Below are 18,217 nucleotides of genomic sequence, written 5' to 3'. Positions count from 1 at the left end.
CTATGACGTGGTGCTGTTACTATCGCTGTCTTCTGATATAAACCTGTGTTAAAAAAATAGCATTACTTTTAGGGTTATCATATTTCCAATTTTATTGTTTTATCAACTAACTATGTAAATAACTATTCACTTTTTTTGAGGTCCTAAATGAGTCCTCTATATCTTTCAGCTACAATATTACATGTTGTGGAATTTATATAGCCTCCATTTTTGTTTTCCTTTGGCTCCTATACATACTTAATTCCTGTTGATGAGGAGTGTTATTATGTTTGGGCTCCTATTACATGGCAACAATTCCTTGGCCACAGATGATGAGATCAGGTTTGAACACCTAGCTCAGAACTGTAAATCCAGACAGAACATTAGCTGAATTTAGATACATTTGTACGCTATTTTCTTTATCTCTTGAAAATGTGAACTAAGAAGCATTGGCTCTAGACAGCTTATTTGTATTTTCTTTGAAAATGAATCTAGAAAGGATTGAGATAGGTATGCTGGACTATGTGCAAGCAGAGAAGTCATTTTGGAGGGAATTGATAAACAAGAAGAGATGTTTTCATTCATAACATCCTTGGGTGATAGAAAGAATAATCAATTTCCTGAATATCTAATTCATACCACTCCTTTGGACTTCAGCTCTACATAATAACTTACATTTGTGGCCCTAAAACCACTTACTGTTGATCTAAAACTTGGGCTGTTATAACCAGATTTTTAAATTTATGACCAATGATCCCTTACTATAACATTTCTTCCAAAAGTCAGATTTGTTTCTAGCAACAATTCAGATTTTTCCAGGATGTCTTAAGTAAGAGCAGTGGAAGGCTTATGCCAGACATCAGTCAATTAAATAAATTATAACAATTTAATTATTATGGAAATATCTGTACAAGTTATGGTGACTTTAACTGGTTGCTTACTAACTTGTTGAGAAATAAAATGAACTAACTTGAGAAATGAAGATGTCGATGGAAATTTTATATTATTTTATCTCCATCTACACAAGGAAGAAAAAAAGATATTTTCCTTTAGCATGGAACAACAAGATCCACTTATTTATCTTTACTTCTGCATTCTCATTTTCCTAAACATCCACTAAGCAAAATTATGGTTTGTATTGGTGTGATGGTAAAGAAAAACGCTGTGTTTAAGCGAAATAATTGAGACAGAGTAAGACAACTATGATATATTCTCACTTATATGTATAATCCACAACTAAATAAACTCTTTTATCTAACTCCTAGATACAGAAAACAGATTGGTGGTTGCCAGAGATGAGTGTAGAGTGGGCAAAATAGATGCAGGGAACCAAAAGGTACAAACTTCCAGATATAAAATAAATAAATCATGGGTCTATAATACACAACATAGCTAACAATAGAGTATTATATCCTTGAAACTTGCTAAGGGAGTAGATCTTAAAAGTCAGCATCAGGGGCACCTGGGTGGCATAGTGGGTTAAGCCGCTGCCTTCGGCTCAGGTCATGATCTCAGGGTCCTGGGATCGAGTCCCGCATCGGGCTCTCTGCTCAGCGGCGAGCCTGCTTCCCTCTCTCTCTCTCTGCCTGCCTCTCTGTCTACTTGTAATTTCTCTCTGTCAAATAAATAAATAAAATCTTTTAAAAAAAAAAAAGTCAGCATCAGAGGGAAAAAATACTTGTTAACTATGTATGGTGATGGACATTAACGAGACATTGTGGTGCTCGTTTTGTAATATATAAAAAATATTGAATCATTATTTTGTACACTATAAACTAATATAATATCATATGTAAATTATATTTAATTAAAATAAAAGACCTAATCAGGCTCTGCTCTACCAAAAATATAAAAATAGCTGTGCAAGTACCTTAATTCTAATTTTAGAAACACATGAACAATATTAAGTGTAAAATGATTTGTGACTTTGTGATCTGTGTTCTTTCTTTCATATCTTATTTTCTTTTTATATTTTTTTCACCTTCTACATATTCTAGTCACAAAATTTCCTACTCTATCTTTACTAATCTACTTGGCACAACTGAATGTCAATGCAAAGAAAGTGGGGTTGCTTGGGAAGTAGAAATTACTCCTGAAGGAATTATAGTTAACATGGTTTTCTACTTGAAAGGTCCTATGAACTTACTAAGTATCTTCAGTTGTTTCTGACCTATAAGAACATAAAGGATATCTGACTGACTGAAATTTAGAAACAAGCTGGTATATACTAAGGCTCAATATTTCAAAATATTAACACACTCCATCCAAGAATCCCTATTTGTAATATTCTTAATTACATTTGAATTCTTCTTGCAATACATTTTAATGTTAAATATAAATAATAAAAAGTTTACTTACCCTTCAGTTGCTGTTCCCTCTTGGTCCCCAAATCTTATTTTATTGCATTTAAAAGCAATGATGGCAGTTAAAACAAGGAGAGGCAGAAAAATGTAGAAACCAAACAAGAAGTTATTTTTTTGAGAAGGAGGGCGTCGTTTTATAGGCAGGTACTTCTCGTGAGCTGAAAACATGAGAGTATCTTTTAACTTTTTCAAGAATTATATTAAAAGTATATTAGTGATTTGAAATATAAAAGTTAGGTTTTCAAATAATACAGTAAGAGAAGAAATAAATTTAGAAGCATTTTCCTGTGTTGTGTGACTATTCCCCAAAGTCCATTATAATTATATGTATATATGTATATGTATATCTAGCTATCTATATCACTGATATACATTTATTTTTAATCTTTATATGTATATTTGGTTATGTGCTTTATTATATATATTTTATTCTATTACATTCCCTTCTATGAGCTACGTAGTACACATTAAATTGATACTTACCTAATATTTCTTCCATTAAAAAAGTAAAACAAAATGAAGTATTTTAAAACTAATTTAATATAAAAAACTAATTTAATAGAAAATTACTGACATAATTGATGACTACTTTTAAAAAACAAAAATGACTGTAAACTAAGTTAAATTTCCATATTATCTGTATAAGGTGATATTCTAATTTTGACTATATTACATAGAAAATAAATATTCCTCTAGATGTTATAAAGACATTACAGAAAATTAGAAAAACCTAAGAAACATTGTTCCAATTAAACAAAATAAACTATACAATACATAAAAGACTAAATTAAGCAATCAGAATCACCACCAAAACAATATGATACTAAATGCAAATGAATTTAGTGTCTCTCAAAAAAAGATAAAAATTCTGTAACTTTAAAACATAAAATCCATAAAATCCAATTATATGTTGATAAGAAGTGATTTACCTAAAAGAAAGTGACTCAGGATGTTACATGTATTAAAGGAAATAAATTGACAAATATATGCAAAATATTTAAATTAAGCACATATATAGAGGGCTTAGGCTATGGTAGAACTCAATACTTTTAAAGCTATCCTTTCCTGCCTCATCTGCCAGAAAAGGTCAACTTTCCATCTATTCACTGTAACTAAAAATTATATCATGCTGGAAGTGGAGCTTCCTTCTCATGTGCTTAATTACTCCAAAGGCTCATTAACCAACCTGAACCTAATCATTATTGGATTAATTTGGCAATCTCCATTATTCTAAGGAAGAAAAAGTTTCTGCTTTGGCTATGATGATTATTTTTTATTAAATGGTGATTAATCCTCATAACAAAATATATAATAGGACAAAATACATGAAATAAATGGTTTCTAGAAAGCAACAAAAAATGCAAAGCTATAATATCTGAAGGAAAGAAAAATAATATTGATTTTATAAAAATCCAATTTTACCCATGGACAATTTACTGATCTCAGCACAGAGAATTGGAAGTCCTAGGGAAAGTGCTGAATTCCCACTGAGTTAAGGAGTCAGAAGAAAGTATTCACACCAGCTTTAATGGCTAAAATCTGCATGGTGAAGCACTGAAGGGAAAGGGAAAGATATATAAACACACACACACTATGAGATAACCTAAAGCTAATTCAACAGCAGCTCTTACCGGGTTGAGAGTGGAAAGGAGACACCAGAGTTGGAGCAGTGCTGACAAAGGGCATCAAGGAGATCCCAATTTATTTATTTATTTATTTATTTATTTTTTTTTTTTTAGATTTTATTTATTTGACAGATAGAGATCATAAGTAGGGAGAGAGGCAGGCAGAGAGAGAGAGAGGAGGAAGCAGGCTCCCTGCCAAGCAGAGAGCCCGACGCGGGGCTGGATCCCAGGACGCTGGGATCATGACCTGAGCGAAAGGCAGAGGCTTTGACGCACTGAGCCACCCAGGCGCCCCAAGGAGATCCCAATTTATCCATATTCTCACTAACATGTGTTGTCTGTATTTTGTTACAATTCTTAAAGATAGGCTTATTGGCCATTTGTATATTTTTATGGAGTTATATATATTTAAATATTTTTAATTGAGTAGTCTTTTTTAAAATTATGAGCTTGTAAGTATTGCTTACATATTCTGGACACAAGTCCCATATGAGATATATGATTTGCAAATATTTACTCTCATTCAGTAGTTTGTCTTCTTTGTTGTATCATTCACAGTGCAGAAGTTACTTAATTTCAATTAATATTAATACTTAATTTCAATGAAGTTCAATCAGTCTATTGTTACTTTACCCACTTATGCTTTGGTGTTTCTTAAAACATAGCCTATGCCAAGTCCCCCCAAATTTAGTTATGTGTGTTGTGTTTTATAAGTTCAACTCTTACATATAGATCTCTGATCCATTTTATGCTAATTTTTATGAATGTTGTGATGTGGCAATCTAACTTTTTTCTTTTGCATGTGGTTATCAACTTCTCCCATTTGTTGAAAAGACCATTCTTTCCTCCCATTAGATTGTCAAAGATCTATGGCTACAAGCATGAGGTTTTATTTCTGGACTCTATTCTATTTCATTGAACAAATGTATATCCTTATCCTTAAGACAGTACTACACCATCTTGATTATTTTACTTTTGTATTATGTTTTGGAATTAAGAAGCATGTTCTTGAAAGAAGTTTCGAGGCTTCTTTTTATTTCATTTTATTTTTTCAGTGTTCCAAGATTGTTTATGCACCACACCCAGTGCTCCATGCAATGCATGCCCTTAATACCCACGACCAGGGTCACTTGTCTCCATACCCCTCCCCTCCAAAACCCTCAGTTTGTTTCTCAGAGTCCACAATCTCTCATGCTTCGTCTCCCCCTCCGATTTCCCCTAATTCATTTTTCCTTTCGTTCTCCTAATGTCCTCAATGTTATTCCTTATGCTCCACAAATAAGTGAAACCATATGATAATTGGCTTTCTCTGCTTGACTTATTTCATTCAGCATAATCTCCTCCAGTACCATCCATGTTGATACAAAAGTTGGATATTCTTCCTTTCTGATGGAGGCAGAATATTCCATTGTATATATGGACCATATCTTCTTTATCCATTTGTCTGTTGAAGGACATCTTGTCTGTTGAAGGACATTGGCTCTTTCCCCAGTTTAGAGATTGTGACCATTGCTGCTATGAACACTGGGGTACAGATGGCCCTTCTTTTCACTACATCTGTATCTTTGGGGTAAATACCCAGTAGTGCAAATGCAGGGTCATAGGGTAACTCTATTTTTAATTTCTTAAGGAATCTCCACACTGTTTTCCAAAGTGGCTGCACCAACTTGCATTCCCCCCAACAGTGTAAGAGGACTCCCCTTCTCCACATCCTCTGCAACACTTGCTTACTGTCTTGTTAATTTTGGCCATTCTAACTGATTTAAGGTGTATCTCAATGTGGTTTTGATTTGAATGTCCCTGACGGCTAATGATGATGAACATTTTTTCATGTGTCTGATAGCCATTTGTAGGTCTTCTTTGGAGAAGTGTCTGTTCATGTCTTCTGCCCATTTTTTGACATGATTATCTGTTCTGTGTTTTGAGTTTGAGGAGTTCTTTATAGATCTTGGATATCAGCCCATTGTCTATAGTGTCATTTGCAAATATCTTCTCCCATTCTGTGGGTTGGAAGCTGATTTCAAAGTCGTTTTTAAAATTCCATGTACCTTGAATTTCTGTGTGACTTTTATGGTCAGCTTGTCAATTTCTGCAAAAAAAATACTGCTTGGGTTTGTTAAGAATTGTGTTGAATTTGTAGACTGATTTGGGAAGTATTTCTGTATTAACAATATTGAAACTTCTACTACATGAACATGGCATGTCTATATTTTATGCAGATCTTTATCAATATTGTATTTTTAGTTTTCATGGTTTATCTTATACTTCCTTCACAAAATTAATTCAAAATATTATGTTATTTTTGGCAATATCATAAAGGGATTTTTTCCTAATTTTTATTGTGCTAAAATACATAATAGTTTATCATTTTAAACATTTTTAAGTGTGCATCATTACTGCCATCAGACACCAGAACTTTTTTACCCCCCAGATGGAACTTCTTAAATATTAATTTACCATTTCCAATCCTCACCCAACCTCTGACAATTTTTTTCTATAAATTTCACTATTCTAAGTACCTCATAAAAGCAGAATTATCCAATATTTTTTCTATTGTGACTGCCTTATTTTAATTAGTATAAGGCCTTCACATTCCATCCATGTTGTAGCATGTGTCACAATTTCATTCCTTTTTAAAGCCAAATAATAGTGCATTATATGTGTATCCTGCATTTTGTTTCTCCATTTATCTGTCCATGGACATTTGAATGTTTGTACTTTCTAGTTATTGTAAATAATACTCTTACAAGCGTGGGTCTACAAATACCTGTTTAAATTCATGCTTCCAATACTATTGAGTATATAATTAGATGTGGAATTGCAGGATATGGTGATTCCATATTTAATTCTATGAGGCACCACCATACTATTTTCCACAGAGGTTGCAGCATTTTATATTCCCACTAGCAATGCACGAGGATTATAATTTCTCCACATCCTTATCAGCACTTGACATTTTTGAATTTTTTCATAATAGCCATCCTAATAGGTGTGAATTGGAGTCTCATAGTTCTGACTTGCAATTTCTTAACAATTAGTGATGCTGAACACCTTTTCATGTGTTTATTGGCCATTATTTTATCTTCATTGGATTAATGTCTATTAGAGTCCTTTGTCCATTTTTTTAACTAGGCCATTTCTTTGTTATTGAGTTGTAACAATTCTTTATATATTCTGGATATTAATCCTTCCTCAGATATAATATTTATAAACACTGGGTTATATTTTTGTTGATAGTGTCTTTTGATGAACAACATTTATTAATTAGCGATGAATTCCAATTTATTTATTTTTTCTTCTGTTGTCTGTGCTTTGGCATCATATCCAAGAAATCGTTGCCACATTCAATGTAATAAAGACTTCCCATGTTTTCTTCTAAGAATTTTATAGATTTAGTTCTTAGATGTAAATCTTTATAATCTATTTGAAGTTAATTTTTGTATATGATGTAAGGGTCTAATTTCATGCTTTTGCATGTTGATATCCCATTATCCCAGTACCATTTGTTGAAAAGAAAATTCTTTCTCTCTCTGAATGATCATAGCAACCTTATTGGTTTGTTTCTTGGATCCCTATTTTATTTCACTGAAAAATCTCGGTTTTCCTATGGTTACCCAAAGTAATGTGTCAACTTTCAAGAAGTTACAGAAGACCCCTGGAGTCAATCTTGGGTGGTTTTTTTTTTTTTTTTAATATTTTATTTATTTATTTGACAGAGAGAGATCACAAGTAGATAGAGAGGCAGGCAGAGAGAGAGAGAGAGAGGGAAGCAGGCTCCCTGCCGAGCAGAGAGCCCGATGTGGGACTTGATCCCAGGACCCTGAGATCATGACCTGAGCCGAAGGCAGCGGCTTAACCCACTGAGCCACCCAGGCGCCCCAATCTTGGGTCTTTTTATTTTAGCTTCTACTGACAGAGAATTCAGAAATTTCCTTTTACTACCCATAATGATAAAGCAAAGAAGTTCAATGGAAGAAGACATTTTATAATTTTTAATTGGACAAATGGAAAATAAAAAAGAACAGAAATCTGGACTGTCATGGTGATACTGAAATGGATTATAAAAATGAAATCTCATAGTATGAGTCTTCAGATGCTTTCATAATTTTTCTCCTACTCAAGAATCAATGACCAACCAGAGTATTTCTAATGATAAAAAAGAAATAAAATATGCTCATCCAGTTAGTCCTACTTTGTCAGGCAATATTTTGTCACAAATATCTGGAACATTCTGCATTGTAAAGAAGATCCAGGACCGTATCCTTTCATCTTTTTACAACATTTGGACATGAACATTTATTTGCTATAGTTCACAAGTGGAAAAATATGCATACAAAGTTGACTGAAAGAGTTAGATTTTGTAGAAGCAATAAATATTGAGATTAACATTTTGATTGATTTTTATAAATATAAAAATATGTTCTATGTGTACAACACAATTTGCAATTGCTCTAAAGAAAAGGAAATAACAAAATATGAAATAAAACATGTACAGTATCTGGATAGAGTTAAGATGGCAGAGGAATAGGGAACTCTGTTATCATCTGGTCTCTGGTATTCACCTAGATAGTCATCAAATTATCTTGAACACTTGAAAAACCAATGAACTATATGAGAAAAGAGTCTGCAATTCCATAAATAGAAAAGCTACCACTTTTTGCAAGATAGGAGGTGTGGAGACTTGAACCAGGGAGATATAACAAAAGATAAGCTGTAGGGGGTGGAAAAAGAGGGATCTGACTTAAGCAGGCTACTGAGAAGTATTATAAGAAGCAGAACACATTTAGAAGTCAGTTGTTGTGGGAGATTTCACTGCCTGAAAGGCTCAGGTGGCAAAGCAAAGCAGAATCCCAGGTCAGACAGCATGGTCTCAGGATCCCCAGGGCCACAAAAAGAACAGGGGTGCCTGAATGTGGCAAAGTTCCCAAGCATCAGAGGAGGGAAGCTAACTGCAAACAGCAAAACTAGGCACCAGCTTTCTGCTCAGTGTTGCCATAAACCATGAACCATTGTATGGTGGGGCAACTGCTCTCTGAGCAGGGGTCCAGCAGAGGGCAGAAGTACAGCGAGTCCCCTCCCCACCCTTCCCTGGGAAGAATGGCATGGATCCACACCACAGGAGTCTGGAAGTTTGGGGACTTAAGCAGGGTAGGATGCTGGATATAAAAATGCTTGGTCACAGGCTGGGTGAACACAGAGTTCTGGTGAAAACTAGGGAGACAAGAGTGATTGACTATTGTTTTTGTTTTTGTTTTTGTTTTTTGTGAAGGTTCACTGAAGAGTGGGGGAAGAAAACTTTCAGCTCAGGGGCTAGAGATCAGGACATCACCATCTTTAGCCCTCCACCCATTGGTACTAAAATCCTTCAAGGAGCAAACCAGTGCCATGTGGTGCAATCCAGAACCACTTACACTGAGCCCACCCTCTGGCAAGGGGTGATGCAATTCCCCCAGGCAAAGGTACCTGAGAATCAGTGCAACAGGCCCCTCTCCCAGAGGACCAACAGTAACATCAAGCTACTACCAAGTTTACTGATCATAGAGAAATGCAAAATGTCAGCCTCTGGGGAAAACAGTGTATAGATAGCACTCATGTTTTTTCATTATTATTCTTTAGTCCTTCAGTTTTATATATATATTTTTTTTAGCTCTTTTCTTATTTTATCAATTCTTTTAAAAAATATTTTTAATGAAACAAGATGGGATTGGGAGGGAGATAAATCATAAAAGACTCTTAATCTCACAAAACAGAGGGTTGCTGGGGGAGGAGAGGTAGGAGAGGGTGGTTGGGTTAGGGACATTGGGGAGGGTATGTGATATGGTGAATGCTGTTAAATATGTAAGCCTGACGATTCACAGGGTATGTGATATGGTGAATGCTGTTAAATGTGTAAGCCTGATGATCTTGGGGCAAATAATACATTATATGTTAATAAATATCATTTTTTAAAAATGAAAAAAAAATCTTAAAATTTTTATTGTTACATTTATGTTATACATATGTTTTTAACTTTTTGGTTTCCTTTCATTGTATTCAATTATATTTTTGTATATATATAACTTCTTTCTAATTATGTGATCAATTTCTTCTAAAAAACAGACAAAAATATATCCAGGATCTAGTTTATTGTTGTGTTCTATTCTACTTCTTGATTTTTTTTCTCATTTTTTTCTTTTATTTATTTCTATTTTCTTCTCATATGTTTAGTGTGTATTTTAGTGTGTTTAGTGTGTATTTTAGTTTGTTTTTTTTGCTATTTTGAATTTTCTCTCTCATTCATCTAATCTTTTCTGGACATAATGGCAAGACAGAAAAACTCACCCCAAAATAAAGAACAGAAGGGAGTACTCACTGGCAGGGATTCAATCAATATAGATATAAGTAAGATGACATACTGAAAATTTAAAACAATGATTATAGATACTATCTGGACTTGAAAAAACAGAGAAGACACTGGAGAATCCCTTATGGAGAAACAAAAAAACTAATATCTAAAAAGGTCAAAATAAAAAAAAGATAGTTCTGAGAGGCAATAAAAACTGAAGGCTCTAACTGCTATATGAGGCAGAGGAGTCAGTAATACAGAAGACAAAATGATGGAGAATGAGGAAGCTGAGAAAAAGAGACAAACAACTACTATATCACAAAAGGAGGATTCAAGAGATCAGCAATACCATAAAGCAAAACAATACGAGAATAATTGGAGTCACAGAGGATGAGGAAAGGGGGAGAGTGGTAGAAGGTATATTGCAGCAAATTAATCTGAGAACTTCTCTAATCTGGGGAAAGAAAGAGATATTCAAGTCCAGGAAACACAGAGAATCCCTCTCAAAATCAATAAAAATAAGTTAATGACTTGACATATATTATATTATATTATATTATATTATATTATATTATATTATATATTATAATGAAGCTTGCAAATTTCAGAAATAAAGAGAAATCTTAAAAGCAGCTCAGGACAAGAGGTCCTTAACCTACAGAGGTCGAAACATAAGACTGGCAACAGCCCTGTCCACAGAGACCGGCAGGCCAGAAAGAACCAGCATTATATTCAAGGTGCTGAATGAGGAAAATATGGAGCCAAGAATACTTTATCTGACAAGGTTTCATCTTGAAGAGAAGGAAAGGAGCATCCAGGACAAACAGAAACTGAAAGAACTTGTGATCACAGTTTAGAAATTTGGAATGCAGCAAAGACAGTCCTTGGAGGGAATATATGGCTATACAGGCCTATCTCAGGAAATAAGAAAAGTCTCAAATACACAACGTAACCTTATTCCTCAGTAAGATGGGAAAAGAACAGCAAATAAAATCTAAATCCAGCAGAAGAGAAATAACAAGGATTAGAGCAGAAATCCATGATATAGAAATCAGAAAAACAGTAGAATAGATCAACAAAATGAGGAGCTGATTCATTGAAAAAATTAATAAGATTAATAAACACCAGCCAGATTATCAAAAAGAAAAGAGAAATGTCCCAAATAAATAAAATTATGAATGAAAGAGGACAGAGCACAACAAACACTGAAGAAATACAACAAATTATGAGAATATTATGAGAAATCTGAATAAGGTCCGTGCATTTTAATAATGCTTATTTCCTTGTTTTCTACTGTGCTATAGTAATAAAACATGTTAACACTGACAGAATCTGAGTAAGGGGTATACAGGTCTTCCATCTGCATTTCTTTGCAATTCTTTGTGATCTATAATTACTTCAAGATTAAAAAATTAAATAAAAATCACAAGGAGATATCATTAGACATCTGCAACTGGCAAAAAAATAAAATAAAACAGAACAAAAATAACAGTATGCTTGTGAAGTATGGAGCATCTGTGCAGAGAAACTGGGACTCTTGTAGATGAATGGGAAGGAATACTAGCATAGTCACCTTAGCAATAGTTTGGCTATTTCTTGTAAAATTAAATTGTATCCCTAGATATTTATCAACCAAAAGTGAGAACTTAAATATACACAAAAGCTTATATGCATATGTTTAATTAACTGGTGAATGGATAAAGATGTGATATATAAATAAAAAATACTTATACATATCTATATATCTATATAGTGGAATATTAGTCATTAAAAAGAATGAAATCTTGCCATTTGCTGCAATGTGGAAGGAGCTAGAATGTATTAAGTGAAATAAGTCAACCAGAGAAAGACAAATAACATAGGATTTCACTCATGCATGGAGCTTAAGAAACAAAACAGATGCACATATGGGAAGATAGGAAAAAAGGAAAAAGGGAAGTAAACCATAAGAGACTCTTAAGGATAGAAAACAAAGTGTTGATGGAGAGAGATGATGGGAGATGGACTAGGTGGGTGATAATCATTAAAGAGGGCACTTGTAATAAGCACTAGGTGTTGCATGTAAGTGATGAATTACTGGAATTTTTTAAAAGATTTATTTATTTGAGAAAGAGACGGTATGAGAGAGGGGCAGAGGGATAAAGAGTCTTAAGCAGTCTTTGCACAGAGCATGGAGTCTGGACACTGGGCTCGGTCTCACAACCTTGAGATCACAAACTCAGCAGAAACAGAGAGTCAGGCACTCAACTGACTGTGCCACCCAGGTACCCCAAATTACTGAATTCTACTCCTGAAACCAATATTGCACTGTATGTTAACTTACTAAAATTTAAATAAAAAACTTTTTAAAAAAGCCTACTTAACAATAAAAGAATGAACTATTTAGCAGCACCCAGCTGGCATAGTAGGTAGAACACATGACTTGACCTATTAAAACATGGCAACAGGAATGGGTCTCAAATTCTTATGTACTGTATATGACATTCTGGAAAAGACAAATATATAGGAACAAGAACAGATAGTTGGTTGCCAGAAATTGGCAGTGGGGGATGAATATGAAGGGGGCAGCCAGAGGGAAATTTTGAACTGATAGATTTATTGTGTATCATGACTGGCAGTGGGAACAAGAGTATGGCATTTTTTCAATACTCATTGAGTTATATACCTCAGAGTGAATGTCACTGTGTTTCATTTTTTAAAATGCAAATACATTCAATAAAAAATATTTAAAAAGAGACAACAGCTAAAAGGTTTCTTAAAATTTCCCCAAACACAGTAAGCTATAGGTGCAAGAATCACAGCCAATGCAAGCAGGATAAATTCAAAAAGAAACTTGTCCTGATAAATTTCAGCCAAACTGTGGAAAATCATGTAAACATATGAAATATAAACATATAAAATAAAAACATATAAAATGTCTGAAACTCAAAGAATAAAGGACACATTATACTATTGGGATGAATAGAATAAAAAGAATGACACTGTCTTCTAATCAGAAAATGTAAGCTTAGATACAACTAGATTACATCCTTGAATGGCTGAAAGAAAAAATTCTCGATGTAGAATTCTAATTCCAGTGAAAATATTCTTCACAAATTAATACATTTTTATAAAAAATATTTTAAAAACAAAAGCTGAGACAACAGCTTATCACAAAGTAAAACAAAAAGAGGTACAAAAGGTAGTTTTTCAGATAGAAAATGCCCACATGGAATTTGAATGTGCTTGAAGAATTGAAAAGCCCTTGGAAACAGTAAATGGGTAAGTGTAAATATTTATATTAAAAAACTTTAAAATTCCATTACCTATTTAAGGCAAATCTAATAATATACTATCAGATTTACAACAATTTAAACAAAATATAAAGTAAAAATACAAATGATGAAAAGACATTAATGAAATTATACCATTAAGATTTATACATTGTGAAGTTTAGAAAAAAACAAGTATGTTATATTTGTTCATGAATGTTTATCAAATAAAATTTTAAAATTGTTTGTACCATCTACTATCCATATGCAATGGATATGGAAGATTGATTACTTTTCCCTTTTGAAAAGGAAAACTTAAAAGATGCAACTTGGAGGGGGGTGGAGCAAGATGATAGAGGAGTAGAAGACCTAAATATCCTCAGGTCTCAGGAGTTCAGCTAGATAGTTATCAAACCATTCTGAACACCTACAAACTCAACAGGAGATCAAAAAAGAAGAGCACCAATTCTAGGAATAGAAAGTAACCAATTTCTGGAAGGCAGGATATGTGGAGAAGGGAATCCAAGGAGATATACAGGAAGATAGACCATAGGGGGAGGGGCTGGCTCCTGACTAGCAGTAGAGCAACAGAGCCAAAATCAGAACTTTTAGAAGTCTGCTCCACTGAGAGACATCACTCCAGAGGTTAAGCGGGAAGTGGAGTCCTTGTGGGGACAGTGTGATCTCATGACCCATAGGGTCACAAAAAGAGCAGGGGTACCTGAATGTGGCAGAGTTGTCAAGTATCAGTGTAGGGAAGCTGGCTGCAGAGACAGAGCTGAGGAAGGGGCTCTCAGCTTGGGCTTATCATAAGCTGTGATCCAAGGCACAGTGAGGCCACTACTCTTCAAGAACCCACAAGTGGCAGATCCAGGGAGAAGACCTGCTCCTTCCTCCTTCAGGAAAAATGGCATGGGAGCATGCTGTAGGAATCTGCCTTGGCAAGGGCGGAGCTATTCCACCTTGGTCAGAGACATTTGAGAATCACTTCAACAGGCCTCTCTTCCAGAAGATTAGCAAGCACATCCAGCTAAGACCAAGTTCACTAATCAATGAGAACTGCAGAATTCCAGAGCTAAAGGAATGCAACATATAGAATTCATGGCTTTTTTCCCCATGATTCTTTAGTCTCTCAAAGTTAAATTATTTTTAATTTTATTTTTTTCTTATTCCATCTTTTAAAAAAATTTCCTCTTTCCTATTTTAATCTTTTTAAACAATTTTATCAATAATTTTTAAAAAAATCTTTTTAAATTTTCATTTATAGTCATAATTTATCACTTTGTTGGTATTTAACCTTATTTTTTTATATACAGATAGGTTTTTCTTTCCTTAAAATTTTGGGATACAGATTCTTCTAACAGATCAAAATATACCCTAAATCTAGTGCATGGCTTTGTTCTACTCTCCAACCCGATCCCCTTCTTTCTTTTTTTTTCTTTCTTTTTTTCTTCTTATCAATTACTGTTTCAGAATCTTTTTAAATTTTCATCTTTACAGTCACATTCCATCCCTTCATCGTGTTTATCCTTATTTTTGTATATATATGTTTTTCTTTATTTAAAATTTAAATTTTGGTGGCAGTTTCTTCTAAAAGACCAAAATAGACCCCAAATCAAGTGTGTGGCTCTGTTCTATTCACCAGTCTCTCTCTCTCTCTCTCTCTCTCTCTCTCTCTCTCTCTATATATATATATATATATATACACACACACACACACACACACATCATATAAATATAACATGTATATATGTATAGTTCCTTTTTCTCTGTTCTTCTCCCCTGCTCCTGTTTTAGTTCTCGTCCAATTTGGTTAAAGTATATTTTTCTGGGGTCCTTGCTACCTGTTTAGTATGTTGTTTTCTCATTCATTTATTCTTATCTGGATAAAATGAAAAGGTGGGAAAACTCACCAAAAGAATAAAGAAAAAGAGGCAGTATTAAAGGCTAGGGACCAAATCAATATGGACATTACTAAGATGTCAGAACTACAGTTCAGAATGACTGACAATTATCAAGGTGTTAGCTGCACTCAAAAAAAGCAAGAAAAAAAACCTTTCTGGAGAAATAAAATTCCTTTCTGGAGAAATAAAAGAACTAAAATCTAACCAAGTTGAAATTTAAAAAAAGCTATTAATGAAGTACAAGCAAAAGTGGATACTCTTCTGCTAGGAAAAATGAGGCAGAAGAGAGAATTAGCAATATAGAAGAACAAATGATGGAATATAATGAAGCTGAGAAAAAGAGAGGTAAACAACTACTGGACCACAAGCAAAGAATTTGAGGGATAAATGATACCATAAGATGAAACAGTATTAGAATAATTGGGATCCAGGAAGAAGAAGAAGAGAGAGAGAGGAGGGCAAAAGGTATATTGGAGCAAATTATAGCAGAGAATTTCCCTAATTTAGTGAATGAAACAAGCATCAAAATCCAGGAGGCCCAGAGAACCCCCTCAAAATCAATAAAAATAGGTCAACACCCTGTCATCTGATAGTAAACATTACAGGTCTAAGTGACAAAAAGAAAATCCTGAAAGAAGCTTGGGGCATAAAGTATGTAACACAATACTAGAAATATTAGATTGGCAGCAGACCTATCCACCAAGACATGGTAGGCCAGAAAGGACTTTCATGATATAGTCAGAGCAATAAAAGAGAAACATATGCGGCCAAGAATACTATATCCAGCTAGGCTTTCTTTGAAAATAGGAGAAATAAAAAGCCTCCAGGGCAAACAAAAATTAAAAGAATTTGCAAACACCAAACCAGCCTTGTAGGAAATATTGAAAGGGGTCCTCTAAGCAAAGAGAGAGCCTAAAAGTAGTAGACAGAAAGGAACAGAGACAATATACAGTAACAGTCACCTTACAGACAATATAATGGCACTAAATTTGTATCTTTCAATAGTTACCCTGAATCTAAATGGGCTAAATGCTCCAATCAAAAGACACAGGGTATCAGAATGGATTAGAAAAAAATTAATATGCTTTTTGCAAGAGACTCATTTAAGACCCAAAGACACCTCCAGATTTAAAGTGAGGGGGTGGAAAACAATTTACCATGCAAATGGACATCAGAAGAAAGCTGGGGTGGCAATCCTTATATAAAATTAGATTTTAAGCCAAAGATGATAATAAGAGATGAAAAAGGATACTACATCATACTTAAAGGGTCTGTCATTTAAGAAGATCTAAGAATTTTAAATATCTATGCCCCTGATATGAGGAGCCAATTATATAAACCAATTAATAACAAAATCAAAGAATTTGTCCAAAATGGACAGATCATCTAAGGAAAAGATCAACAAGGAAATAAAGGCTTTAAAAACACACTGGTCCAGAAGGACATCATAGATACATTCAGAACATTCCATCCCAAAGCAACAGAATACAAATTCTTCTCTGGTGCACATGGAACATTCTCCAGAATAGATCACATCCTGGGTCACGAATCAGGTCTCAATTGGTACCAAAAGATTAGGCTCATTCCCTGCATATTTTCAGACAATAATTCTTTGAAACCAGAACTCAACCACAAGAGGAAAGTTGGAAAGAACTCAAATACTTGGAAGCTAAAGAGCATCCTACAAAAGAATGAATGGGTCAACCAGGAAATTAAAGAACTTAAAAAAATTCATGAAATAAATGAAAATGAAAACACAACTGTTCAAAATCTTTGAGACATAGCAAAGGCAGTCCTGAGAAGAAAATATATGGCAATACAAGCCTTTCTCAAGAAAGAAGAAAGGTCTCAAGTACACAATCTAACCCTACACCTAAAGGAGCTGGAGAAAGATAGCAAAGAAAGCCTAAACCCATCAGGAGAAGACAAATAATAAAGATCAGAGCAGAAACTAATTAAATAGAAACCAAAAGAACAATAGAACAAATCAATGAAACTAGGAGCTGCTTCTTTGAAAGAATTAATAAGATTGATAAATCGCTGAACAGATTAATCAGAAAGAGAAGAGAAAGGACCCAAATTAATAAAATCATGGATGAAAGAGGAGAGATCACAATCAACACCAAAGAAATACAAACTATCATAAGAACATATTATGAGCAACTATACACCAGCAAATTTGACAATCTGGAAGAAAAGAATGCATTCCTAGAGACATATAAACTACCAAAACTGAACCAAGAAGAAATAGAAAACCTGAATAAGACCCATAACCAGTAAAGAGGTTGAGCAGTCATCAAAAATTTCCCAAGAAACAAGAGCCCAGGGCCAGATGGCCTTCTAGGTGAATTCTACCAAAGATTTAAAGAAGAATTAATACCTTTTCTCCTGAAATTGTTCCAAAAAAATAGAAATGTAAGGAAAATTTCCAAATTTATTTTATGAGGCCAGCATTACCTTGACCCCAAAACCTTTATCTCAAAACCCCATCAAAAAGGAGAATTACAGACCAATATCCTTGATGAACACAAATGCAAAAATTCTCACCAAAATTTTAGCCAATAGGATCCAACAGAACATTAAAAGGATTATTCACCACCACGACAAAGTGGGATTTATTCCTGGGCTCAAGGTTGGTTCAACATCCACAAATCAATCAATATGATACTATACATTAATAAAAGAAAGTGCAAGAACCATATGATACTTTCAATAGATGCTAAAAAGCATTTGACAAATTACAACATCCTTTCTTGATCAAAACTCTTTA

At 34.0% G+C, this 18,217-nt stretch overlaps 1 protein-coding gene across 1 annotated transcript in view; it reads right to left on the bottom strand.

The window, feature by feature from the left end:
• The window catches only part of LOC123936669 (A disintegrin and metallopeptidase domain 3-like), a 219,908-nt gene continuing 201,691 nt past the window's right edge, over window positions 1-18,217 (bottom strand). The window contains exons 22-23 of the mRNA XM_045997152.1: window positions 2,338-2,500; window positions 1-43 (exon numbers count right to left, since the gene is read on the bottom strand). Of these exons, the coding sequence (XP_045853108.1) occupies window positions 1-43; window positions 2,338-2,500 (206 nt within the window). The remainder of the gene's footprint in view (window positions 44-2,337; window positions 2,501-18,217) is intronic.

The sequence above is a fragment of the Meles meles genome, chromosome 2 (assembly GCF_922984935.1).
Source record: "Meles meles chromosome 2, mMelMel3.1 paternal haplotype, whole genome shotgun sequence".
Taxonomy (NCBI): domain Eukaryota; kingdom Metazoa; phylum Chordata; class Mammalia; order Carnivora; family Mustelidae; genus Meles; species Meles meles.
The sequence above is the reverse complement of the archived record's forward strand: the minus strand, read 5'-3'. Positions and strand labels throughout refer to the sequence as shown.